The sequence below is a fragment of the Pyxicephalus adspersus genome, chromosome 12 (assembly GCF_032062135.1).
Source record: "Pyxicephalus adspersus chromosome 12, UCB_Pads_2.0, whole genome shotgun sequence".
Lineage (NCBI taxonomy): Eukaryota > Metazoa > Chordata > Amphibia > Anura > Pyxicephalidae > Pyxicephalus > Pyxicephalus adspersus.
In genome coordinates this window covers 25,554,991-25,581,266 of record NC_092869.1, presented here as the reverse complement: position 1 = coordinate 25,581,266, position 26,276 = coordinate 25,554,991, and the positions used below count along the sequence as shown (strand labels likewise).

Genomic DNA, 26,276 nt, shown 5'->3' with positions numbered 1-26,276 from the left:
CAATGATACAGTTGGGTGCCGGCCTGGCAATAAGAGTTTAGATTTGTCTAAATCTGAGGGGGTGAAATGTGTCAGAAGAGGTTCATGGGTGGAGGTTCCCACCTGATTAGATTGCTTTTAATTTTAAATTGTTTATTGTACCAATTAGATTGTTTCAGATTATAAAGTTCAGAAATGTGTAGTTTTAACAAGTGGAGTTTGTGTAATAAACGATTAATCCCGCAGGAAGATGATATCCGTAGTTGTAGTAGATACAGCACAGAACTTGGAAGGGCTGCCATGGATTCACCATGTTATCTCTAGGTACCCATTATAAAACTTGCAGCCATTGTAATGGGCCAGGTCATGACAAAATTACAATAAGGTAGTAGATGCACTGCAATTCAAACTGCAATGCTCAGACTTCCCACTGCTTGACTAAAAACTCAGTTTCTGAATATATTGTGCCCAATACTGATCAAGCAATACCCAATCTCAATCACCTTTATACTGTGACTAATTATTAGATTCATTTAATTTAAAGATGCTGAATCAGCCCTCCACGTCACGCCCTGATTATTACTCATACCATCAAGATTCTTAAAATGAGAGCGAGTATGTGAAATTCCCACCATGCATCATTTTTATTCTAAAATCAAAAAGTCTTTCAGTGCTTTAGAAAAATGTAAGTGATAAAAAATTAGCATTGACCGTGGCTATTAAACCATTTGATTATTGAAGATATAGCTATTTTTAAATCACTGTTAAGACATTCCCTTCACTTTCTATAAGTGTACCCGTGACCTAAAAATATGTGCGACCCCAGCACATCTTGATTTAAAAAGCAAAACAAAAAAAACAATCCCCCTTGTGTGATCAGCACACATCACAAAGATTTTATAACAAACTTTGTTACAGATTCCTACATTTTTCTGAAGAAAAAGCAGTTTGTTTTACCAAGTCTTTTCCAAATAGATTTCTTAATTACACTGGCTTGATATTGAAACAGAAATGTCATTTTTATAACATAGCAATATAATATAAGTAGCAATTTTGTAGGTATATTAATAAAATGTAAGTGGCGTTTTTCCTTTAGGAATGCATTTTCTGATGTGTATGTGTTGCACTATAACAATGAATGAGGGATTATTCTGTTTTAGCATTGGATTCCTGGTGTCAGTAACACCTATGATGACCTGTCATTGCTAGTTACACGGGGCACCTTTTTTAAAGAGTACTAAACACTAGACCAGCGTTTCTCAACAAGGGTTCCATGGAAGCCTAGGGTTCCTACAGAGATTGCTAGGGGTTCCTTGAGCAATGAGCAATTTGTTCTCCTCAGGTCAGGTTGCACTAGATGATCAATCAGGTACTCTAATTTGAAAGCATTATTAATGTCTAATAATAATGGGAATTTGTCTTTAATTCATGCACCAAGTGCACCAAACTACTACTTAACAGCACGTGAACAGGTTTACCAAGAAAAATCTGGAACATTTGAAACAGTTCTGCTTAACTGTAATTACATTTTTCCTGGAAGAATCATAGACTTACCAGCAACAGTCGGTCAAGCAGATGAGATAGCTTCAGTTTGATTTCTGACTATGTGATGACAGCCTAATGAATATCTAATCTGAGGAATTAGTGTAATGCAATGTATTTAAGTCTCTAGAAATGGTGGCTGCGGGCTGAAGGTGCATTCTGACCTGGTGATCCAGCCAATAAGCAACTTCCTGTCCTCCAGTGATAATGCTTGCTGTACTGTATCTGTGGATGGGCAGCGTTGTCCCCCTAGAATAGGGGGTGTTTTGGGGTAAACAGAACACCTTTATCTCTCCTCTTCTTCTTAACATAGCAGGAAGATGTTTTGTAGTCCGAAAACACTTTCTGGTGCCTTATACAGAGTATAGGACAGTGCTGGATTTGTGACACCATCACAAGGTATTTCTTTTACAATTAACTTACATATACAACTATAGGCATCCACGTGATTTGAAGATTCTATATATAATAACTCCCTCTAGAATTAAAATTATGATGAAAAGACAATAACAGAAGTGTTATCCACGCATGTATTCAATCAAATAGGGATTAAGCTAATTATCTCTAACCATTCCTGTCTACTTGGTGTTGTCATTTTGAAAGAACCAATAGGATTCCATCTGGAGACGTACGCATTAGCTGCTGCTGCTGCCCCCCTCTTGCTTAACTGGTGAAACAACTTTTCGGTCATGAGATGCTTGGTCTGATGTAGGCAACTTTGTAAGTTTAAATCTAATATGTATGTACACACACCTATGTACAAATTCATTTTTGGATCATGTATTACCATACTTTTAATACTTTTTGATACTTTTGTAGATCTCCTGTAACTGTCCTAAAGAAGCAGATCTCAATAGTCCACGAAACGTGTTCACAACTTGTAACCCATCAATTTGGTGTTTACACAGGAGATGTTGCTTGTATAATATGTTTTTATTTCTAAAGATGGTTGTTATATGTTTGATATTTGAGTAGAGGAATTTCCTATATTGTTATATATTATAACTAAATTCTTTAAATGGTATATTTAACAAATCAAAAGGGAGACAAATATTAATGAAAATCTCATTTCTAGTTATCGAGTAAATGCTGAAAGCTTTAAAATTGGCATATTACTTTAAAAACACATTTATTCCATAGTGACATCACAAATCATACATTGGTGTTTTTGTAGCTACAGGCGGCTGTGTGTGGTGAGATTGGCTTTTAGTTGTTTTGAGAAAAATGTTAGGATCTTTTTCCATGCATCTTCTTGTGCTTTGGCATGTTCTCTAAGCTGCCCCCCCCATAACATGGGCATCCCTAATAGCTTATGTTTGGAAGCTTTGCACAAAGGAAAATAAGGGGGCTCCAACAGATGGCCAGTCCCAGGGTAATAGTAACATTCCACATCCTTGTTGTGTGCTTTAAGACATGAAATAAACTGCTTACTATATAATGCGCTGGGCCAGTTCTTATCATCAAGACCGGATAGGAGGAGGAAGGCAGCTGAGGACCTTTCAGCTGGGATGAGGCACTCTTGAAATGCAGGGTCTGAAGGATCATCCATACATTCTGATAAATCAGCTTCACCAGTATCCGTAAACTTTATCTTCTCTGCACTGAACCCCAAGCATGGTAACACAAAGCCGTCACATGGTAATGGGGCCATCGTGTTGGCATTGCAGCCAGATATACCGACAACTGCCTTGATTCCAGGTAGGAAAGTTGCCATTGTGAATGCTAGGTCAGTGCCTTTAGAAAGGCCTATGAGTCCAATTTCTTGTTTAGTAACCTATGAAAACATTACAGACACAGATTCAGTATTCACCATTGTATCCAAACTTTTTTTTTATTATTTAAACTCATAATTTCTGCAAAATACCTAAAAACTAATAATAAATGGAACCATTTATTCGCAGTGCAAACCCAACTAATGGATTTTACAGTCTATTACTGCTCAACCTCCAATTTTACAGAATTTTACCTAGTTTTACTATAAAACATTGCAAAAAATCCAAAAAGGTTTTAATCTAGAAATAAAGTTATGCGCCTAAAATTGCAGTATAACACAACACGTCTGATTTATTAACGCTCTCCAAGACTGAAGAAGACTATCATAGGTGAACCTAGGTGATCCAACAAACATGAAATGCATTTCCTAAAAAGCATTTGCCTGCTAATGCAAATGCTTATCAAGAAATCAATTTCGAGTTTGTTGGATCTCTCCATATGGTTCATCCACAATAGTCTCTCTTCTCCATTCTCCAGAGCTTCATTATTTCAGGCCCAGTGTGGGAGGTAAATGTGCCCGTTTTAAAGGACTATTTGTTGGCCATCTTTACATGCAGATTCAGCACCTAATGACATTATCACAGATGGCACCTGCAATAAAAAAGAGTTAATGTGTACTGCTGTCTGTGGTAACAGGAGACCTTGAGGATGTTTCACTCCGACTCAAAACCCGACTGTGATCTTCACAAAGACCAACTCAGAATTACACCCAATGTGCACAGAGATTGGCTCTGTGTTGATGAGAATTGTGTTAACGCAGGCAATATATTTCAAATAGCACCAAGTCATTATTTCAAGACGTACAAAAATACCTTTGGGTGATGTCTTAGGAACTCCAAAGCTTCCTGAAAGTAATCCAGATGAAGCCCGCCAAGATGCTTAGGAAGGTCATCATAATCAAAAAACGCAAGTGCCATGGTCACAAAGCCATGGCTAGCCAAGAGGCTGGCTCTGTGCTCCATCAGACCTCCCCCTGTTCCATAGAGGTCTATGATACCAGGAAATGGGCCAGGTCCTACACAAGAGACAGCGGAAATGACATTCTACTTGTTTAATATGCTTAATGATAACATAATATGATATTAATAATATGTTAAAAAATATGTATTAACCTATATACAGAAATATTGAGGTAAACAAGCAATTATTGATATGTTACAATATATGACAATAATATAATAACAATATTTTTAAAACTGTACCCTTGTCATTTAAAATCAGTATTTATTATCCAGTCAGTTCACTGTGCAATTGGGGAGAATGTTAAAATTTGTCTCCCCTTTCTTGGTTATTACTCACACTGACCATTTTGTGTAATATTGTGAGGGAAATACTTGTGAGAGGAGTACACACAGTCCTAAATAAACAGGGTACTCTGGATATGGTTTTACCACTCATCTAAGTGGCTTTCTTAATTCTAACAATCACTGGAATACCCCACCATTTATTGCCAAAAGGAGTAACTAAAGTCCCATTTTTACCATGGGTGGTTCAGGCCGGTGGTTATTGCAGAAAGGGACAGGCAATGCCCCTTCTGCAAAAACTGTTCTTACCTGCCAGTTTGCCACCCAGCTGCTATATTTTTCTGTGCTGCATATGTGCAGCTAAGTGTTGGTTGCCAGGGATTCCTGGCATCCTCTGTACTTGCTGGGACTGAATGAACTCCCGCACACTGCTTCAGGATTTACATCCCACTGGCCCAGCCAGTCAAGGTGGCCTAAGGATTGCGAAGGAAAAGAAGCTAGAAAATTTAAGCCGTGACAGAACATGGACATGCAAGTATAGCGGGTTTAGTTCCAATTTAAACCATTGCCAGGCATTTGTTAGTTTTACAGGAACATAATGAAATGTGAAAGTTGGTACTTGATTTACATTATGTAATCACTGCAGAACCACAAAGTAAGGGGCAGGCATTCAGTGTTTTAAAGTGACTGAGTTGACCTTGTGGCTATAGATACTGGGCTATGTTTCAGACACTCACAAAAACTAAGGAAACCACTTGGATGAGTGGTAAAACATCAAAGCAAGTACATCCGAATGTCACAAACAACTGCTAACAATGTGGGCCTCAAAATTTATAACATTATGGACCAACACCTTAGACAAAAAGATGCAGCCCCTGTTTAATTCCACTCGAAGATGATACTGTCCTTCTGGGCAGAAAGGAAGATAGAGTAGTCAGGAAGAACTCTGATCTTTGTTAGATGCAATAGAGTTAACCTTTACATAATTCTTATCATACATTCACTTGACATAGAATCTGATGTTAGGTCTAAGGTCTGAACTGAGAAATATCTCTCATCAGAAGCATGTTTTCTACTTTGTAACCCGTGAAGAATAAAAAGTTGTTCTCGTAATTAATGATAATAATTGTAAGTTGTGCAGCAAGTGGACAACAGGCTTTTGTACAATATTAGAAATATAATCAGACACGCATGTGATGTTCATGTATTGAAAGAACCCCTCAGTTTGGAGAATACCCTACCTAAAGAACGTAAAATGTAGAAGCTACAAGGATGAGAAGGGAAAGTCTATTAACATGACAACAAATCCAGTTAAATATGTCTAACTACTACTAGCTATACGATGATCTGGACAAATAGGAACCTTCATGGTCATATTGTAAACAAATGGCTTCTTGAAGGGCATTGAAAAGGGTAATTTGGTTGGCTTAACACTGGGTAGCCCTGGCAGCAAGACCTTACCCAACTCTAGGTTGTCCTGGGGCAAGGGCTTACCCGCTGAATGAATAATGGTTTACCTCTGGGGATAGCTAGGGTTGGGGGAAGGGGTCACTGGCAGCCAACACTTACCTAAACCTGGCTTGCCCTATGGGCAAAAACTTACCCCTGAATAGATGAGTGCTTGTCACTAGGGATAGCTAGGGTTAAGGGAGGCATTCGCTGATGGCGAGTGCTTACTCAAACCTAGCTTTACCTATCAGTAAGGCTTTGCCACTAGGGCTAACTAAAATTAGAGAGGAGTTTACTTGGGAGTTCAACCACCTGTCCCTATGATTAATCCCCAATATCTATTTTTTTATCTGTTTTATAATATGGGTTTAAAGCCAATATAATTTTCCCTGAACTACAGAAAACAGGCCAAACATTTAGAACATCTGGAGTATGTTTGCTAGACTGTCCTCCTGAACTATCATTTAACACCATCTGCAAAGAAATCTCACATTGTAACATTAACCATCATTAAACCTATTCAGTACTAAGATCTTGTGCACATTTTTCAGGGTGGACAAACCTGGGTACCAATAAAACATGGAGTACAGACTTGTGGTGAACCACAATGAACAGTAACTTAGTACTTTGTGCTGTGGTATGTTTTTTGCATGCAATAACAAAATGCACCAGAATGCACAGCCTTGGATGGGCAAAAGGAAGACCTATACACTTACCTTTAATCCTGCAGATCCCTTGATTGGGCTGGACCTTTCCTCGATCTGGTCCCATGCAGTCCTGGAATTCTTCTTGGCCCCGCCATCATCAGTTTTCGTCTTCCTGCTAGGTCACCCAATCTCACACTCTGCAGGTGCGAATTTGGGCGATGTAGCCTGCTGTAAAGGGGAAAAAAAAAAAGAGGGCCGATCTCACTGAGAGAAACATCTTTCCCCTTAGTGAAGGTAAATGCCCTTTCTTCGCATGTCCAATCTCAGGTGGAGCAGCCAAGAGCCTCTTGGGATACGTGACCTAGGTCACAGAAAAGTGCTTCAGCCTTTTTTTTATTTTTTATTACCCTCCCTGGCGGTATGAATAATGAGGATTTTTAAATGCAAAAGTGGTACGTTTAAAAATCCTCATTATTTTAAATTTCCCGCCCATTCCCACGCCCCAGCCTAATACTCGCATGCCGGCCAGCATCTGCTTCCCCTGGCCTCGCTTCCTCAACATTCACATGCTGGGGCGCAGATGCTGGCTGACATCTGTGTAGCCTGGCAATGTTCAGCTGGCATCGCTGGGGGGAAGCAGGCATCCCTGGAGAATGCCGCGGACACTGCTGGAGGACACTGCTGGAACAAGGGAACCAGGTAGGACTTGAGTGTGGCATGGGGTTGGAAAATCCAGCCTGAGATACAATCGGGTATACTGCCAGGCAGGTTAAATGAGTTTAGGTCCCCTTGAAGACTTGGCACTGCAGCAATGTGGTGTACACATAGATGTATGCAGTGCTTAACCCAGAAATTTTTTTAAGCTGGGTGGAAAGAAATTGTAGGCGGGTGGTGGACTCTGAGTATTGTGATAAGTGCCGGGTGGTCCGCCCAGCTAAAAAGGGCTAGGGAGAACAATTGCAATGCTGCCAAATGGAGCACAAGCATTCTTTCACTTTTCCAGATGGCTGTGTAGTGCATCTGGGGTGCCATTAACAACAAGTGCGTTCCAGCGGCAGAGGCTGCCATCTTTCTTATCATCCTCCGGACGATCTTGATTGGCCGGGATGATGTAACTCGCATGCGGGCGCATACATAAGGGAAGCCAGGAATGCTGGGTTTCCCTGGCAACTGAAGTGGATGCTGTGTATGCGTGTATCAGTTTGCCAAAAACACTGAGTGATCGAGCACGTAAAACACATTTTTTTAGAAGGGACTCAACGCTGCGTAATATGTTGGCGCTATAAAAATCCTGCTTATTAATAATAAGAGACATCATCTCGGCCTTCCGATAATAATGACCTGGCTGACCAGACAAATTTAAAAGTAAAACATTGATACATGTTTCGTGCGTTGCATTACCACAACATACATATGCCAACGAGCCCCAATAAAAAAGCTTTTTACAGCCCACAATACACCTGCAAAGTTTATCTAATATTTGGGTAATATTTTTGAGATAATAGTTTCTAGATAATAAATAAAAGGAAGATATTGTGTTGCTGGAGATGTCACTATCCCTGTGTACTCAGTGTATGGGGGCAGACAGCCGCTGTCCCGGTGTGCACTTACCGGGGGGCAGGAAGAGAGTGGCCCGGACTGCGCCCTCCCGCACCGGCAGCCGGCGGACTCCTTCCCTCAGGAAGCTCCTCTCCTGGGCTGCACTGGCCAGCAAAGCTCCGGGCAGCTCCCGGTAGAGGGAGAAGCTTAGCCGCAAAGGGCTCCGCACGTCCTTCTTCAGCAACCTCCTGAGACCATTCCGGGGCTGCAGAGCCCACAGGGGCCCCTCCGGTTCTACACCGGTAAAGCTGCCGCCCTCCAGCGCCGGGCTCCGGCTAATATCCAGCTCTCCACTGCTCCCGGCTCGGTACAGGCCCCGAGAAGTGAAGAGCTCCCCGCCTTCATCGATCAGCTCGGTGACCAGAGCGACCTCCTGGCCGGGGCTCAGCCCGCTCACCTGCAGCCGAAGCGGCTCGTCAAACAAGCAGCGCTCTGGGGACACCCGCAGCTGTACCGCGCCTGTCATAGCGGGAGAACCTAACCGGGCTTATTATGGCCCCCAGCATGGAGGAGGGATGGAGGCAGACTATGAACCGGCGACCTCTGCCCGGGAAACACATCACACCCGGCTCCATAGTGTGTACTATGCCCTATCTGACTCCATTACCTCACATCTGTGTAGTAACCATGGCAACACCAGGAAGAAGTATAAACCTACCCCTAGGGCCTAACTACCACCCCAGGGGCTAACTACTTACTTTGTTATTGGGTGCTGTAAAAAAAAAACATTTACTTACCTGAGACGTTACCTGTAAAATGGCTCCGTCAGTGGCCCTGAACCATGCAGGTGTTTGACCCCTAGCAATGGGGCAGCAATGGTTGGTGAGAAGAGATTCCATATTGCCTGACACGAAGTCACTTGTCCCTTCTCTTAGAGCAGACCTAAACTCACAATTTTCACTTTACATAAAAGGGGAGACAACTCTTTTATTTAAAGTAAACATTTTGTTTGTTTAAAAAAAAGAAAAAAAAAAAGCACTGTCGCCCTTAGTTCTTGGCGGTCAGGACTGAATGGGAGCGCATACCCTCCTTAGATACCTACCTCACACATCCCGGGAGGCTCTTGGCTGCTCCTTCTGTGCATGCCCAAAAGAAACCCTTTCATCAATAGGGAAACAAAATTGCTGATCTCACGCATCGGCAAGTTTTTCCCCAATCTTCGTCACCCGATCTCACACCTGAACAATACGAGATCAGGTGACGTAGGAAGAAGAACGCAGAAGAAGAGCAGAGATATTGGCGGCCCTCTGCGCCGGGCCGAGGAGGGATACTGGGCTATGTTCCTATCATTTGTTGGCTTTGTTGATGCAGGGTGTTGTAAGGTAAGTATTATAAATACCATTACTATAATTGATCTTGTTGTTGTGATCATAATTATTAAAAAAAACTGAGATAAAAAAGTGAAAATAACTTTAGGTTCTTACTGAATGATTAATTAGGTAATCATGATATCTGAGGTTCTATTGTTGATAGTGATTAGAGAGGAGAAGAGGTTAAGTCTCCAGGGGGCAAGTTTCATCATAATTTTAGAGCTCCATTTGTGCAGCTGTACCAGTTTCTAGGCACTTGCTGTTCATACATCCCGTGTTTGGGCATTGATTTTTACCTTTACCCAGGACCCAGCTGAAGGGATTTATCTTTTCTCCTTTCACCTAGGTGAGGAGCATTGGAGGTAACAACGTGTGAATTATAAGCAAGACCCGTTCTCTGTTGGCCCCTCCTCTTATCCTATACTCATTAGATGATGCGGATTCATTGGCAAACTGAGCCCATGCCATCCCGGCCTCTCTCCTTTTTAGGGCACAGACGAAACAGCAGGTGCTGCCAACTTCTTTCTTCTAGGCTCTTCTCATGACACCCAATCTCAGTTCCCATGTAATGAGTCTTCCTGAAAATTGTATTATTATCCAGTACTTACCGTGTTTTATGGACTACCAAAAGTGGGGTTTAAATGGGGGTGTGTCTTATGGTCCAAATACCCTCCCACACTTCCAAGGGGGCTCCAGCAGGAGGCTGCAGTTCCATTTAGCCTGGCATCCCCCCTGCAGCATGGCCCACTCCGTTCTGGGGCCTCCCTTGCCCGGATTACAAAAAACATAAAACCATCCACCCCTACTTTATCCTATCCATCGCAGAGCCCTGCCTTCCCCCTCCCAGTGTTTATCAGCAGCTCATGTCTATAGAGATGCTGGGGATGTGTTTCTGTGTGAGAAGGCTCCATGTAACATTGGAGAGGAAAGCAGAGAGAGCAGGAGGAGGGCAGTGTGAGGTGAGCAGTGTTGGTTAGCAGTTTTTTTCCCCTGTGTAGCAGTCATTCTCTTATGACGGGGGAGCTGTAGCTTTCCTGTGACTATAGTCTTGTAGTGCAATATCTGTGCAATGTGCAGTGTGTCTGTGCAATGTGCTATGTGTAAAGTGCTATGTGCAATGTGCAATCTGTCTCTCGTTAAATATTATTCTGCTATATTTTATTAAATATTTCTTTATATATTTTGGTTCAGAATATTTTTTTTTTATTTTTTTCTTCCTCTAAAACATGGGTGCATCTTATGGTCAGGTCCGAAAAACACGGTATATAGCACCGACATGTTACGTAGTGCTGTAAAAAGTCCATAGTCGTGTCACTAGCTGTTCCTCAAAGGAGCTCACACTCTAATGTCACTACTATAGTCATATGTCATTAATACATTCTTAGGTCAATTTGGGGGGGAAACCAATTAACCTTACTGCATGTTTTTGGAATGTGGAAAGAAACCAGGGTACTCGGAGGAAATCCACACAAACATGAGGAGAACCTGCAAACTCCATGCAGATAGTGTCCTGGTTAAGATTTGAACCTAGGACCTAGCGCTGCAAAAATGTAAGATGCTAAGTGTTAGAAAAAGTGGCCAATCTCACTGCGCATGCGTAAGATTGAGCACTTATTTTCATTCTAGGAATCTATGACACAACCTATGAACCCTATGACACAAGCCCAATATTAGGCATGCGCAGAAGGAGCAGCCTGCAGCCTCCTCAGATATGTGACTTATGTATCCCATGTGGATGTAGGTTTCCCAAGTCTTTTTACCGCATGAAGAATGAATGCAAGGCAATCTGTTTTACTGTATTATTTAAGTTCCTATACTACCGCCTCTTTCAGAGAGTCTAAAACCCCTCAGTTAGCTGCTCCTGGGTGAATAGCAGACCGCTCCTATGCGTCCAGGAGCAGCAAACCTCTCCACAGGTCCATTTGTTTGCAAATGTTGCCCTGCAGCATGATGTTTTTTTTTTTCTAAAGAAAGAACAACTGCATGGCCAGAACTGACACTTCAAATGAGTGTGCTTCTGAAATTGACCTATCACTCTCTGCTGATTTTTTTTTAAAATGTAAAATAGATACTCAAAAGGGTTGTCTCCTCAGACTCAAAGTGACCTGTTCCCACAGCTTGGCTTGTAAAGAATTAAATATCCGTAATACCGGAGGTATAGTCAGCTTTATTGCCACCTATTTGTTAAAATGCTAACTCTTCATTTCACTCTGATTGGATAAGTATAATCTGAAGAGTTACGTCATCCCAGCCTAGAAAATAAAGATGACTTAAGATCGGGATGTGAAAGGAAGGAGAAAATGGCAGCGCCCAAAATGGAATGGGGATAGGTTAGTATCCCAGGGTTTAGTTCTGATTTAATGCATACCAAAACACAGAATTTTTACTTTACATAAAAGGGTAGATGATTATTATTATTTTTTTAAAGGATGCACCACCGCCCCCCTAATTTTTGATCAAGTATGAATGGGAGCGCAGTAGCACTAATAATGGGAGTTGCCTAAAGTGGAACTGAACTCAGAACTCTACATAAAATGTAGACAACCCTGTACCAGATGGCATACACCCTGGTGGGCAAATCCTTTCCTAAACACCCAACGGAAGCACTACTTAACTTGAAATCAGAGGCATGTACTGCTGCTGAATCACCTATTTACTGCGGCTAAGATGGTAATAGGCTCAGGTTCAAAATAAAATCTTGGTTCCTGGTTAATGAAAAAATAAGAACTATGCTTACAGATTCCATGTCACATTTCCGTAAAGTATGGTCGCCCTGGATAGAATATTATATTTCTTTGATTGTTATTATTATTATTATTATTGTTATTGCTTTGAAGTTCTTGTCCTTTGTCACACCGGGTTCGTTGATACAATAGTTTTTCATTATGTAATGACTAGTTCCCCAGTCTGTACCTTCTCATAACCCCCAACCCTTTTGGGTCCACCCTTCTCTTTCTCTTTTTCTTCTCCTCTTGCTAACAGTTGAAATAAGTTGCACTACAATGTAATCTCCAGGTGACTTTGGGTGGTTGTCCCATAAGCAGAGGGGGCCGGGGGCAGCTTCAGATTGGGAGATCCCTACTCCTCCCATTGCTATTGTTTATTTTCAAAGGACTATAGCCTTACATATAGAAGAATCTACGTACTTTGGTTTTTGAACACTTAAAGGGACCACTTTGTAAGGGTGGCCATAAGCAGTCATCACTTTTGTCACGGATGGATATTGGACCTAATGTATTTTCTGCACTACCCCATAAGTCTCCTGTTAAATGTGAAAATAAAAATGTATTGAAAAAAATGGTGGACAACCCTTTTATTTAAAGTGAAATTTATTTTTTTGAAGTGCAACACACTTTAAAAAAAAAAACAGACTGATCTGCAGGATTGAAGGTAAGTGTGTTTTTTTTTTTTGTTTTGGGTTTGGTTTGGGTTTACTTCTGCTTTAAATGTGATGTTTATATATTTATTGTGCAATAGAATTGTATTGTGTATGGCCGGACTTTAGCTCCCTACACATGCTGGATTTTCATTGCCCAAGACAATCGTTTGTAATTTCTTGGCTGATGTGAAGCTGTTTACTATGCTAGATCATTAAATGACTGACAAGCAACAATTACTGTTTAATGTTTGAAAAACACAGAGGGGTACTCCCTCATTACCATCCATTATCCTACACTGTCCAAAAATATACCATGGTTAAAGATTGTAGTTTTTTTGCTCATGTTACAACCCATAACACATAGCACACATAGAAACACACAAGCACTGCTGCATGAAAAAAAAAAAAAACACGCCTCTCTGTACTTTGTCCAAGAACAAATAAGTTGCAGAAGAGCATTTGAGGTCATGTGACTTCCTCTCTTCCTGTTTCAGTTTACAAGTTGAATTCGCCTCGGTGCTTCCAGAAGGTTTGTTTTTTTTTTTGTTTTTGACCAAGAGTTAAAACTTTGTAAAAGAAAAAAATGCATATTTTTAGATGTTACGGGGGACCTTTGAATGCTCTTCATATAAATTTATCATCTGTTCACATTCTTTTCCAGTCTTGCAATAATAATGAAAACTGTTCAAAAACAAGCATGTTCTGCTTGTTTCTATTTTTCACAACCACACGAAAAATAGGAAAAAGCAGAAAAAATGCTAATTAATGTTTCTCTCTATATTTTAAACACTGCATTCCAGGTTTCAATGCTTCATAATCCAGTGTCTGCAGCAAATCACACACACCCATGCACACAATACATACACACACTGTCATTGCAAACTCATTGTCCTACAGCCTGTTGTGATGCTAAAAGCAGTGTAAAAATGATTTCCAAAGTGCGATCTCTGCGATGTACACAGGCCATTTGTGAGGGTGAGAGCTATGCTGGAACTAAGTTCTGAATTTTTAAACAGGTTTTAATAAAAGACCAACAACATAAAAACAGAGAATGAATAGTACATATACCAAATAATAAATTAGAATTTCTATTACGCAATGTCATATTAAATTTATATTCAATGTTTCTTAGTGTCTACTGTCCTTGTTTGTCAAATGTCAAATTGTTTGGCTAAGTTGCACTAATATTTGGAGTGGCTTAAGTGGACCTAAACTCTGAATTTTTACTTTACATAAAATAGTAGACAACCCTTTTATTTGAAGTAATTTTTTTGTCCTTTTTTTGTGATGTAGGTATCCCAGGAGGCTTTGCAGTAGATCACCGCAAAGCCTCCTGGGATACCTACGTCACGCATCCCGGGAGGGTCATGGGTGCTCCTTCTGCACATGCCATAATCTCAGGCATGGGCAGAAAGAGCCCTTTCATCAATAAAAAAAAAGGGCCGATTTCACACAGAGATCGGGTGAAGCAGGAAGATCCTGGAAGAAGAGAGAAAAAGATGTTGGCACCCACTGCTTCCTCCTCCTTTGCCAGGCCGAAGACGGATACTGAGACGATGCAGGACAAAAATAAATAAACCTCCTGACGGATGGACTGATCTGCGGGATTAAGGGTATGTTTGTTTTTTTTGGGGGGGGGGTTTAGTTCTGCTTCAAAGCAGAATGGTTAAATGAAAACACACATCTAAGGTGCAATATATTACTTTTTGAGGGGTTTAGATATCGTTTAATGCAACTGTAACCATACCTGGTATAGAAAAAAATGAGGAATGTGGGCTTTGAAGACCAGAGGGGGACAAAGCATTAACTTATAATATCATAGTAGTAAGTTGTTTCTTTTTTTTCTATTTTTTTTTTTATTACACAGAAATTCTGCTTACATGGACCTAAAGGCATACTTCAAGCGGATCAATTTAACAGACTCAGGACCACCTTCCCTTTCCGCACTACGAAATTTGCACCGCCATCATGTACTTTCTGTGCCTGCAGAAAATCTTAGTATTCACAGTGGGGAAAAAATTATACTGGAACCATCATGGATCTATGAGAAAATTGTTGTGAGAAAACGTGGTGGGATTTGTTATGAGAGCAATGGTCTTTTTTTGTGGGTGCTGGATAAACTGGGGTACCAGCCCAAAGTTTTATCAGCAAGAGTAAGGAACAAAGTCAGTGGTGCATATGGACCTAATTTTGATCACCTGATAATGACGGTAGAGCTAGAAGGCAGAAAATGGCTTTGTGATGTTGGGTTTGGAGAAGGTATTATTGACCCAATTCCATTGGAGGATGGATGGGAAGAGGAGCAGGACAATGGAATTTTTAGGTTACGAATGGAGAAAGAATTATGGTTCTTGGAGAGAAAGGATGGTGACCTTTGGAGGAGTCTCTTTATATTCACCCTTGAAGAACATAAGTTTGAAGACTTCAAGCAGATGTGTGAATATCACCAGACTTCACCAAGTTCTATATTCACTTGCAAGTCCTTGTGCTCCCTCCAGCTGCTGCGGGGCAGACTGACATACATGGGGCACAGACTAATCACTACAGAATTTACCAAAGGGGGTGGATGTGTAAAATCAACTCGAGACCTCACTGATGATGAGATTCCTGATCTTCTCAGAGACAAGTTTCAGATTGTCTTAAAGGGAAAACTAATACCTAAGGATGAAGACATCACACCTCCAAACTCAAATTAAAAGTCATGTTTTTTTTTAATTTTTGGGTGTTTATATTATGTGACCCAGAATATTATGTGACCAGTATTTTTGAACATTAAAGATGAAGTTTTAAAATTATAGTTGCCTTTTATTGTTTATCATTATCAATATATTATCAATTATCAATATATTAGCAACTATTTTGTGTGCCTGTTCATAAATATATTTCATGAGTGAATATATTTTTTGATCCATAGTCTTTCTATAATGTGTAATGTGTGGAAGTAAAGGAGTATGGTTACAGGGGAATGAGACTGTGACTGACTGGAAGTATAGGAGAAGGATCACAGATGTAAGAAACAATGAAAGTAGAGGTGAATGATCATAGATAAGAGGAAAATGGTCATGGCTTAAAGAGGAGAAGAACCAGAGAGAAGGGAGAGCATAGAGGTAAAGGATTAGAATGACCAGTGAAAGCATGGTTTAAAAAGAGGGGATAAAAATCAAAGAGGAAAAGTACAAAGGGCAAGCATTATTAGATATGTTGGAGAATAAGCTGGATAGATGTAGAGAGTGGTGATCACAAAGGGGTGGCAACCAAACATGAAAAGAAGTGGAATAAAATGACATGAGAATAGAAGGCTTTCCAACTGGCAGCCCATTTGGCTTTCTTTTGTGCCATTCTAGATCCAAGTTACAGCCTTTGCAGAGTGACAGCAGGGTGCTGAGGGCAGTTATGTGCATCTTAGCTCTTGAATTACACTGGCATAGACTGCTGGAGTGATACGCTTCCTTATAGGCATGAAGAAGGGAGAGCATAGCAGGAGCATTTGTTCAGGTAAGCACTGAACACTTGCTTATGTATCATTTGCCAGTACTGTGTAGGAACTTAGAATACAGTCTTGAGCATGAATTAATTCATGTTACTGATATATGCTATTGATTCAGAGGGCCTGATTTATGAAAGCTCTCAACAGCTGGAGAGGATACACTTTCATCAGTAAAGCTAAGTGATCCAGGAAACCTGGAATGGATCTGGTCCAGGATTTAAAAAATTTGCATAGCAAACATAGAAAATAGCAAATAATTTTGAAGAAATCCATTCAAGGGTTGTTGGATCACCCATTTTCACTGAAGAAAGTGTCCTTGCTTTATATGTGGCCCTTTAATTTGTACACCACTGCTCAAGGTCATGTATGATTAGTTTTTCCTTCTTCCTTGGGACAGGCATACACTCGTTCCCAGGCGTTTATGCCAATGCAGATGTATAGGGAGGGGTTAAGTAAAACCATAGATGGTTTAAATTGAGCGTCATTTGTTAAATAAATAATGATTTAAATATTTCATACATATGTTTTAAACTGTATTATAAAAAAACCTATATTCCATTGTACAATTTGTGTACTGTGCCAAAATAGCTACCTAAATATGTCATAGGAGTATTATTCACTTGATTAATACTCAGTGCTGTCCCTGTTCTTTTAAAGTCATTTAATTAATCAGTACAGTTCAATCAGGTTAAAACTACTTAAAATGCAAATCTTACAAGTATGAACTGTCCTGTGAGAACAGCAACATGTTCTGGTCCAACAACATATATTCAATGTGCTATAATGTCAACTTCCTGTTCAGATAATTACTACTATCGATACACACATGATAGCTCCCATTCCCATACAGTTAGTCAGTGACACTGGTGAATGGGTAGCCCAAGGGATTGCATGGGCAATGTTGAAAGCCAAAAACAGACTGATGGATACATATATCAGCACATCACAATTCATGATAATCAATGCAACCATGGGTCGGGGTTTAGAGGTGACCAAATACTTAGAAGAGTATATCCAAGTGTAAGACCCTATCATGGGCAGTGAGAACCTGAACTAGTGTAAGATTTAAAGTATATCTAGAGCCTAAATGTTTCTTTTAGTTTTAGATACAGTAGGGGAAAGTGTTCCAGTGTCCTGAACATACGACGGAGAAAAAAATTCGCCAATGGGGCACAAAATACAAAGCACATATATATATACGGTATATATATTTGTTTCCAGGACAGTACTCCAAATGAGTGATAGTCTTTAGATGAGGGACAGTCCTCCAAATAATAGTCAGTAAAGAACTATACATCAAGTATGAATTTTTGTTTATTATTCCATCATAATTGAATAGCAAATGGGTGGTAGTGTCAATACAATTATTTCTCTGTGTACACAGCACCAACATTCTGCTTTTAAAACTCTATAGATAACAATGTGATATAAATCTATAAAGGATGATCCTATTACATACTTGTGTAAAATATTGTGCCAGTACTCATACATTTTGTTTATATTGTTTTGAATATTTATTTTTAATCTCCAGAACAAGAAAAGCAAATCATGGAATAATTAAACAGTAAATAATAAACTTGCACAGAATAAGACCCGCCATACATCAAGCATGTTTTCCTGCATTACTCATAATAAATGTATGGTTTGGTGGTAACATTAACTTCACTAATCTGTGATCTAAAGCCACATGCAAAACATATTCTGTAGTCTTCCATGCAATAACCCATAACAGCTGATCAAAGTCATGTATTGGTCTGACTTTGTGAGAGCGAACGCTGATTGATAGTTATGGGTTATATCAGCAACTCAGCACTTAGAGAAGATCTAAACCCAATCACTAAAATGTGATATTAATATTCTGCCATTAAGTTGTCTTCATTATTTTCATATATTAAAATCCAATCAAAAGTATACATGGTAACCTAGCCATGTGTAGGCACTTCCTATTATAGGATGTTTTCTGATTATGTGTTGTCAACCTGACACCCTATCCCTGGTAAAGACTACAATCGTCCATGGTGATTCACATTGCATTGACCACTTTAGTCAATATCATGACCCAGGTCTATGTTTAAAATGGCCCTAAAGTTTTTACTTTACATAAAAGTATAGACATCCCTTTTATATAAAGTAAAAATATTATTATTTTTTTAACTACTAAAAAAGGGGGTGAAGCCCTTTGCCTTTCTGTCTTGATCACTGCGAGAACTTCTTGAGGGATCTGTGGAATTAAAGGTAAGTGTGATTATTTGAATTTGAAGTTTAGTTCCATTTTAATAAAATCGGGCTGACAGGCAATGAATGGTAAAGACTGAGATTAACATAAATTGCATGAGAAAAGGTAAAAACAAATATGTTATGTGACAGAAATCACAATTGACTGCAATAAACTGTGCTTAAGCAAACTTAAGTCCTACCAGAGATTAGGTCTACTTAAGGGAAAGGGGATCTTAACTGAATAGGTTGTTTGTCTGAAGATAATTGCAATCCAGCAATTAGTGGGCACCCCATAAAATTATTCTTTTCTAACCAAACCACTCCTCCCCATCACCACTTTTAACGTTTACATGAGTTATACATATGGTACTTGCATTGGAGCTGCACTGGTAGAATTCTTTGGACTCAAGAACTTTAAGATCTTCAGGGTCGTTAGATTTTGGAATGATGTGCTTGTTTGCTCGGACATCTACATTTTCAATGTTGGCTGCCAGTTATCAAAACAAAAATCAATCCCAACATTTTACCATTCCCTATTTTCGGATGTTCATTTTTGTGATTCTTTAGTGGATAGGGGCTGTTCATTATTAATATGAATGGGCTTTGATTACTTGATACAACATAAAAAACTAATTGTCATTCATAGCCAGACACTGGTCAGTTCTGAGAAAAGATGTGAGGTGCTAGGGCAATTTGTACGCTATAAACACCATGTTTCCCTAACAAAGTCACATCACTGAAAAGTATGTTGGCACCTAGTGTCCTTGATCCCCCTATAAATTATGGAATACACCTTTCTGAATGGGAATGGTTTTAGTATTGTGTGGCAGGTGTATTGCATGTAAAAATGGGGGACCTAGGAACAGAAACATCATTTATTCAATTCCAAGGAAAGAAAACATAAAAATAATAATTTTACATCATTTCATGCCCATGTGGACTTCAAAACATTTCAGAACGAGAGAAGGTTATATCAAGGAAGTTCAATTCCTTGACAATCCCAGCCATTATATGGGAATTAGGGAGAAGCCAGAGGACACAGTTGTGCTGTCTGAGCCAGCTAAAACATGGTCTTTATTGATAGGCAGGCTGAGCCACATGTTTGCCCTGGTCTGTTTACAAAGGGCCATTGCACAGGTCATGCCAAAACAATAATTTTGGGTGGCCAAACTTTAGGATCTACAATACAAGGCCCAAATGCCAGAACTCCTTCTGGCAGAGAAGATGGAAGCCAACAATGAATAATAATAATAATAATAATATTATTAATAATAATAATATTAATATTAATAAACAGTATTTTACAATAAATATTTACTGTAAATATTTACAATATATATTTATTGTATTTTACAATAAATATTTTACAATAAACTATACAATAAATAGGGTTTGCAAATGACAGACAAATTTAGAAAGGAGGAGGAGAGGACCCTGCCCAGAGCAGCTTACGATCCAAGAGGTGAGGGAAGTAGTACACACACTAGGAACGGGTATTTGGAATGGTGAGTAAGTAATGAGGGTTTAAGAAACAGAAGAAGATGGGTAGGCAAGTTTGAAAAGATGGGTTTTGAGATCTTTTTTAAATGAGCAGAAGGTAGGAGCAAGCCGAATAGGACATGGAAGACCATTCCAGAGAGTCAGAGCAGCTCCAGAAATGTCTTGGAGTGTGTATGAGATAGGAATATTATGGGATAGGTGGTTATGAGATAGGAAGGCATTAGTAGGTCATTGGGGAAGCGAAGAAACCTGCTAGGGGAGTATTTTTCAGGTCAGAAAAGTAATTGGGACAGATCTGTGGAGCAATTTGAAGGGGAAGCCAGTGCAGAGAACTACAAAGAGATGCAGCAGAAGAAAAGTGGTGGAAAGGAAGGATAAGTTTGGCTTCTGCATTTATAATAGATTGTAGAGGAGAGAATCGGGATATTGGAATAACAGAGAGGATGATGTTACAGTAGTCTAGACCAGAAATGGACTGTAAAAGGAATGTGTACAAGGAGTTTGGTGGTCCCTGGTGACAGGTAGGGCCGATTTTTGGAGACAGCAGATTTTTGGAGATATAGGGCAGGTGAAAGTGACATGACCTGGAAATGTGCTGAATATGGGTTGTAAAAAAAGGGCAAATGTGAGGGGGGGAAGTTCTGATTTTATGCAGGTTCAGTTTCAGAAACCTTTCAGCCATTCATGATGAGCATGAAACCTTGTCCGGGACTGAGGGAAACAGGTCAGGGGTAGACAGGTAGATGATTTCAGTGTCGTCCACATACAGATGGTACTGTAAGCCAAAGGAGGATAGGAGACTACCGAGAGAGGAGGAATACAGAGAAAAGAGAACTGGTCCAAGGACTGACCCTTGGAGAGCACCAACAGGGAGGAGAGTAGGAAAGGAATATTTATCATTGAAAAACTTGAACGGAGCAGTCAGACAGATAGGAAGCAATGATCAACAGTGTCAAAAACAGACGAAAAATCTAAGAGAAGGGGGAGGGAAAAGTTGTCTTGTGACTTAGCTCTGATGAGGTCATTGGCCACTTTAGTAAGGGCTTTTTTAGTGGAATGAGCAGCTTGGAAACCAGACTGGAGAGTGTCAAGGAGAGAGTTGGTGCTAAGGAAGTTGGTGAGTCTTTTCTCTGAGACAAGGAACTTAAGAAGTTTGGAAACATATGGCAGAAGGGAGATCGGAAAGAAGCTAGTAGGTTAGAAGGGGTCTAGTGAGTGTTTCTTCAGGATAGGGAGAACATTGGTGTGTTTGAAAGTGGAAGGTTAGATAGCAGGAGAAAGGGAGAGGTTGAAAAGTATGGTTAGTGCCCAGACCAGGGTGGAGGAATGAGTATGGAGTAGATCAGAGTGAACTGGGTCAAGTGGACAGGTAGTAGATGGAGATGGTGGGAGAAGAAAAGAGACTTCATGAGTTGTCAAGATGGGTGAGGTTGCAGAGTTTGTAAAATACCAGGTCTAAAGTGTGTTCAGCAGGTCATTGTAAAGTTGTCCAAAATTGTAAAATTGGGCTGGGGTTGGAGTGGGGTGGGGTGTGGTAGACAACAGCAACAATGAGGGGTAGGGGACAGAAACGATGGATGGAATGGGGGTATGTGTGAAGTGCAGGCCTCCATAGGAGAGTGCAGCAGCAGAGGCAGCGTCTGAGGAGGAAAGCCAAATTTCACTAAGAGCCAGGAAGTTCAGAGATTTTAGAGAGGAGAAGGTTATGGATGGAGGTTAGTTTATTGCCAACAGTTCTGGCATTCCAAAGACCTCTAGAGAGAGGGGATAAGAATATTTATGCTGCCTTAATAGGGATGAAGTTAGGAGGAGGGAGTGAAAGGGTATGGAAAGAGAGAGGCTGTAGGGGGAATCAGGAATGGTTAAGATGTCACCAGCAAGTAGCAGTAGAAGAAAAAGTTGAAGGAGTACAGACAGAAAAAGCAAAGGAATGAGGGAGCAGGCAGACAAAGAGTTCAATAGGAAAGGAGGAGAGGAAATAGAACCAGCATCACTGTAAGAATGTACTTTCAAGCTGGAAGCAAGGATCCATCTGCTAACAGTAGCAGCTCCACAACCTGTGGCAGACAAACAGAAAGCAGTATCAGGGGATGAGGTCTAAAAGAGATGTTTTACATTTATTTTCAGGGAGCATCAGCTAGGACTTTGCAGGATTGCAGCTATCACCCACAGGTAGCTCTAGGCCATGACAGTCAATGAATATGCCAGCTCTAGCTGACCCAAACAGCTTGCGGCTATACATGATGGACACTTGTCCTCCTGCAATTGTCCCATCAAATAGTGCACAGGCGAGCAGGATGGGTGGTTGGTGACTGAAATATACATCTGCCTGTCCACAGCCAATGCTGACCTCCTGACCTATTTGAAAATGAACTAGGCTTGTTGCGGTGCACAATGCACTCTGCTTGCTTTTTGCCCTACACTTTACCCCTCTTTCATATATTTAAATGTTGGGAGACATGGTAAAATAATTCCCTGTCAGTTGGAGTAAAAATAAACCCTATTGTTGGTATCAGTGGAGTAAAAGATGCCCTGCTGCATGAATGAGAATGCTGAGTGAATAGCCCACAACTGACCTGGTTTTATCAGGACAGTACTGATTTCTAGATGTACCTATGAGCTCCTGTATTTTCCTACGTGATGGATTACTCTAGATGTAGATGTATTTCTGACAGCTGATACTATATGGCGCCAATAACCACATAGACCAGCGGTCGCTAACTTTTCGGACCTCACGGACCACTAAGTTCATAATTTAAAATCCCGCGGACCATGAATATGAATTTTTTAAAAAAAAGATAAAATCATTTGTAAAATAATGATCTTCCTAATACTGCCTGACAAGGACTGTGGAGGCTCTGATTCATTCATAAGCTCACGGTTAGGTGAAGTATTACTATTCTTACTATTATCATTAGTTGTATTATCTTTGGTATTACTAAAGAAATGCAAAATATTTGGTTTTTTCTTTCTCACTCATTATGGATTTATTTAATTCGAATCGAAGACCAAACAAGAAATGATAGTTATCAAAGTCATACTATTTGATGTCATTAAATATAACAGTTATAGAAAATACACAGATAAGGTCATACTTACCTAAAAGAGCATCTGAGAAAAAAAACATATAAATTAAAGCATTGAATGAGAATCGGTATTCGTGACTGTTGTAATGGTGGAAACAATACTGAAGCGTACAGCTCAGCAACGGTCGCCACATTGCGTCTCTCTTGTTTTTACCTCTCTAGAACATTTGGTGAATTTAGTGCAATATAAAGGTAAAAATTGTCATTCAGAATCTAATAATTTATTTGAATAATATTTTTGTTTTATTATTAATCTGTCACAGGTTCCTGCAAGTCTAGGTCACCTGTGCCTCCTTCTTGCTCATCTTCCTTGCAGCCCTCTCCATCTCTGCCTCTGGATCCAAAACTCTGTTTACTTCCTGCTCCAAGTCAGGTGATTCTCTGTCAGCTGCTCCCGTGCCTCAGAGAACCAGACGTGCAGACGCATTCTGGCCAACATTTAAATACCACCTGAGACCATCCCAAGCAACAGCACTTCCTCTGCTGGTGGGATTGATGTCTGCGGCTCACTTGATCCACCCTCATCTTCCCTTCTTAAGGAAGTGACCTAGCAACAGGAAGTTGCCCTAACAAGGAGTTTCTCTGGCTCTGCTTCCAGGTTACTGTTGTGTATCTATTTATCTATGTATATCTATTGTTCCTGATCTGTGTTCCGACCCTGGCTCATTCCTGACTCCTGCTTGCTGCCTGTCCTGACCTTTTGACTGATTCCTGACCATCCTTGTTCGCTGCCAGTCCTAACCTTTTTGCTTGTCAGACTAACCTTCTGGTTTTCCCTTTTGTACTACGCTTCAGTCTCTGCTTGTTGACAGTCACCTGCCTTGGCGGGCCTGGGGGCTCCATCCTGGCGGTAGCTTGCCGCATAACATCCTCACCTCTAGAGGCTCTGGAGAAGACCAAGCGCCTGCGATCTGTATAGGAAACATGACCTGCGGCTCCTGCCGGTGCACCCCTCCCCCCAAGGCGAGGTCCTTCTCCTGACCCCGCTGGGGGGTGCATTGGCCAGAGCTGCATACCACTTCTGGTATCTGTGCTCCCATGGCCCACCTATCAGACAACCGGGGGTTGGGGACCTCTGATATAGAGTACAATTGTAGGTAACTAGTTGTAGTTCCCTGAGTGTCCCATCTGTGCTTCTGCCTTATAATGACAATATTACAGGAAACCCCCAAACAAGGTATTTGAAGAAGTTCTTCTATTGATTTACCATAAATACATGAAATGCCAAAAAACAAAAACTTTTAACAATTATTTAAAGAAACAAAACATAGTTTATACCAGCTTTAAAGGGAAGTACTTCATACAATGGTGCTGCCAATGTTTTGATTTTTTTTTAAGTTATACTTAATTATTTTTTCATTTGTTTTATATATTCTTTATTAGGCAAAATAGCAGGATTGCTGCATAGGGAGTACATGCAATTTAAATGTTTCACAATCTTGTTCCCGGAGTCACTGCCATAGGACACTGTGCAGCGTAATGGGAAAATGTTGCAATGGAATGATATTCTGCCCACAGCAGTAAATGTATTGTCCCAGCTATGACGAGAGAAGTAGTTGCATTGTGGAAAAAACTTTCACATTTTGCCGCGTCTTCCTTCATGGCTTAGGAAGGGTGAATGTCCCCACCTGCTTTGAAACACTAGTGATGCATCCCTTGGAGCTATTATATTTGTCAGATTTGGGGCTGGTACATGCTTTACATACATGTGTGCACTGTAGAAAAGTCCACCCAGGTACTCTTTGAATGTGCAAAATTAACATTGTCATTGTTTTCTCATGGTAGAGGTGATTCCTACCATTGTGGTATTTCTGTCCTGGCATCAAAGACTTACTGATGCCATGTTGCTTTCCAAGATATTTACCCCTTTTTAAAAAACTCCACTGGCTATGTGCAGAGTGCGGACGAATCCTAGGAATGATTTTCAGGGCATAGAACTCCAAAGAGTTGGTTTGCAGGGTGCGGTTAAACGCCACTGGCGGTTTGCAGGGCACAGATAAACGCCACTGGCAGTTCGCAGGGCATGGATGAACACCATTAGAGGTTTGCAGGGCGTGGATGTTTACTAAACTTGGACAAAAGTTTGTTCACAGGGCGGACAATTACTCAATTGGGGAGTTATTTTGTAAATTTCCTTTTGTTGTTTGTTTATGCCCACATGCAGCTGCTTAACCACCTAGCCGTTAAGCCCGACCTTCGTACGGGCAAAAAAAAATGGCTAGGATGGTTAAGCCCGTATTTTTGTCACATCCTTACCTCCAAACAGTGAAAGGTATGTGGTATTTTTTTTTTTTCATGAACGTTCCACTTTATTAGAGCAGTGTTCATATGCAATCTACATAAAAATTCCTAAAGCTCATTACTGCTTTTCCTTGTGCAGTGCAAAAATACATATATATATCCCTTTAGCGTTTACCGAGAGCCTAACTTCCAATTTGAATCACAGGGCTGAGTCACCCCCAAAGTTGTTTTGCAGGTCTGAGGCAACTCCTGGGTGAAGGGCACAGTGAACTCCTGAGTTGATATGGTGCAGTTAGCCCATGAGTTGTATTACAGGGTTGAGGCAACCCCCTAGTTTGTTTGAAGGGCACAGATAATCCCTGGGTTAGATCGATGGGCAGACTTTCACCCGGCAAGTAAATCTCTTTACAGTTCATTTATGCCCACCTTGAGCAGTGTTTGATTGCAAATAATTTCATTTTACAGCTGTTTGATTCTCCAGTGGAGCAATGTTCGTTTTGAATGTCTTTGTTCTTTGCTGCTCATTTTAAGCTCTAGTGAATCATTGTTTGTGTCCAAGACTATGGCCCTTGGTTTGTTGATGAAGTCCACCCCAGCAGTATTACAATAGTTACATCACAATTCCCTGTTGCAAGGCTGGATAAACAGAAGTACTTTACATTTGATGTTAATGTTGACTCAGTTTTTCGTGAGACATATGACAAAAGCAAATACAAAGCTGCTTGCCAATCAGTTACAGACTAAGCCATAAAATCTTCCAACAAATGACTTGACTGTGTTAAAACAGAGTCCCCCAGACCTTTAATAACCAACCACCCCCCTA

At 40.5% G+C, this 26,276-nt stretch overlaps 3 protein-coding genes across 6 annotated transcripts in view; 1 reads left to right on the top strand and 2 right to left on the bottom strand.

Moving 5' to 3' along the window:
- The window catches only part of LOC140341858 (cytosolic phospholipase A2 epsilon-like), a 46,273-nt gene extending 43,181 nt beyond the window's left edge, over nucleotides 1-3,092 (bottom strand). For 2 of the 3 annotated variants that reach the window (XM_072427773.1, XM_072427776.1), the window contains exon 1: nucleotides 2,953-3,092. The gene's annotated coding sequence lies outside the window, so the exon portion shown is untranslated. The remainder of the gene's footprint in view (nucleotides 1-2,952) is intronic. The other variant, XM_072427775.1, reaches the window with a different exon arrangement.
- LOC140341859 (acyl-coenzyme A thioesterase 1-like) lies at nucleotides 2,634-8,804 on the bottom strand. The gene is made up of 3 exons (XM_072427777.1): nucleotides 8,246-8,804; nucleotides 4,107-4,309; nucleotides 2,634-3,295 (listed from the first exon to the last, which is right to left on the bottom strand). The coding sequence occupies exons 1-3, from the start codon at nucleotides 8,697-8,699 to the stop codon at nucleotides 2,696-2,698; spliced, it is 1,257 nt and encodes a 418-aa protein (XP_072283878.1). The 5' UTR covers nucleotides 8,700-8,804; the 3' UTR covers nucleotides 2,634-2,695.
- A 4,558-nt stretch (nucleotides 8,805-13,362) lies between these two features.
- Nucleotides 13,363-15,717, top strand: LOC140342745 (arylamine N-acetyltransferase, pineal gland isozyme NAT-10-like). Of its 2 annotated transcripts, none has more exons than XM_072429110.1 (2): nucleotides 13,363-13,451; nucleotides 14,790-15,717. In XM_072429110.1, the coding sequence occupies exon 2, from the start codon at nucleotides 14,803-14,805 to the stop codon at nucleotides 15,616-15,618; it is 816 nt and encodes a 271-aa protein (XP_072285211.1). In that variant the 5' UTR covers nucleotides 13,363-13,451; nucleotides 14,790-14,802; the 3' UTR covers nucleotides 15,619-15,717. The 2 variants fall into 2 exon arrangements, with proteins under 2 accessions (XP_072285211.1, XP_072285212.1); XM_072429111.1 differs by lacking the exon at nucleotides 13,363-13,451 and adding an exon at nucleotides 14,360-14,535.
- The last annotated feature ends 10,559 nt before the right edge of the window (nucleotides 15,718-26,276 follow it).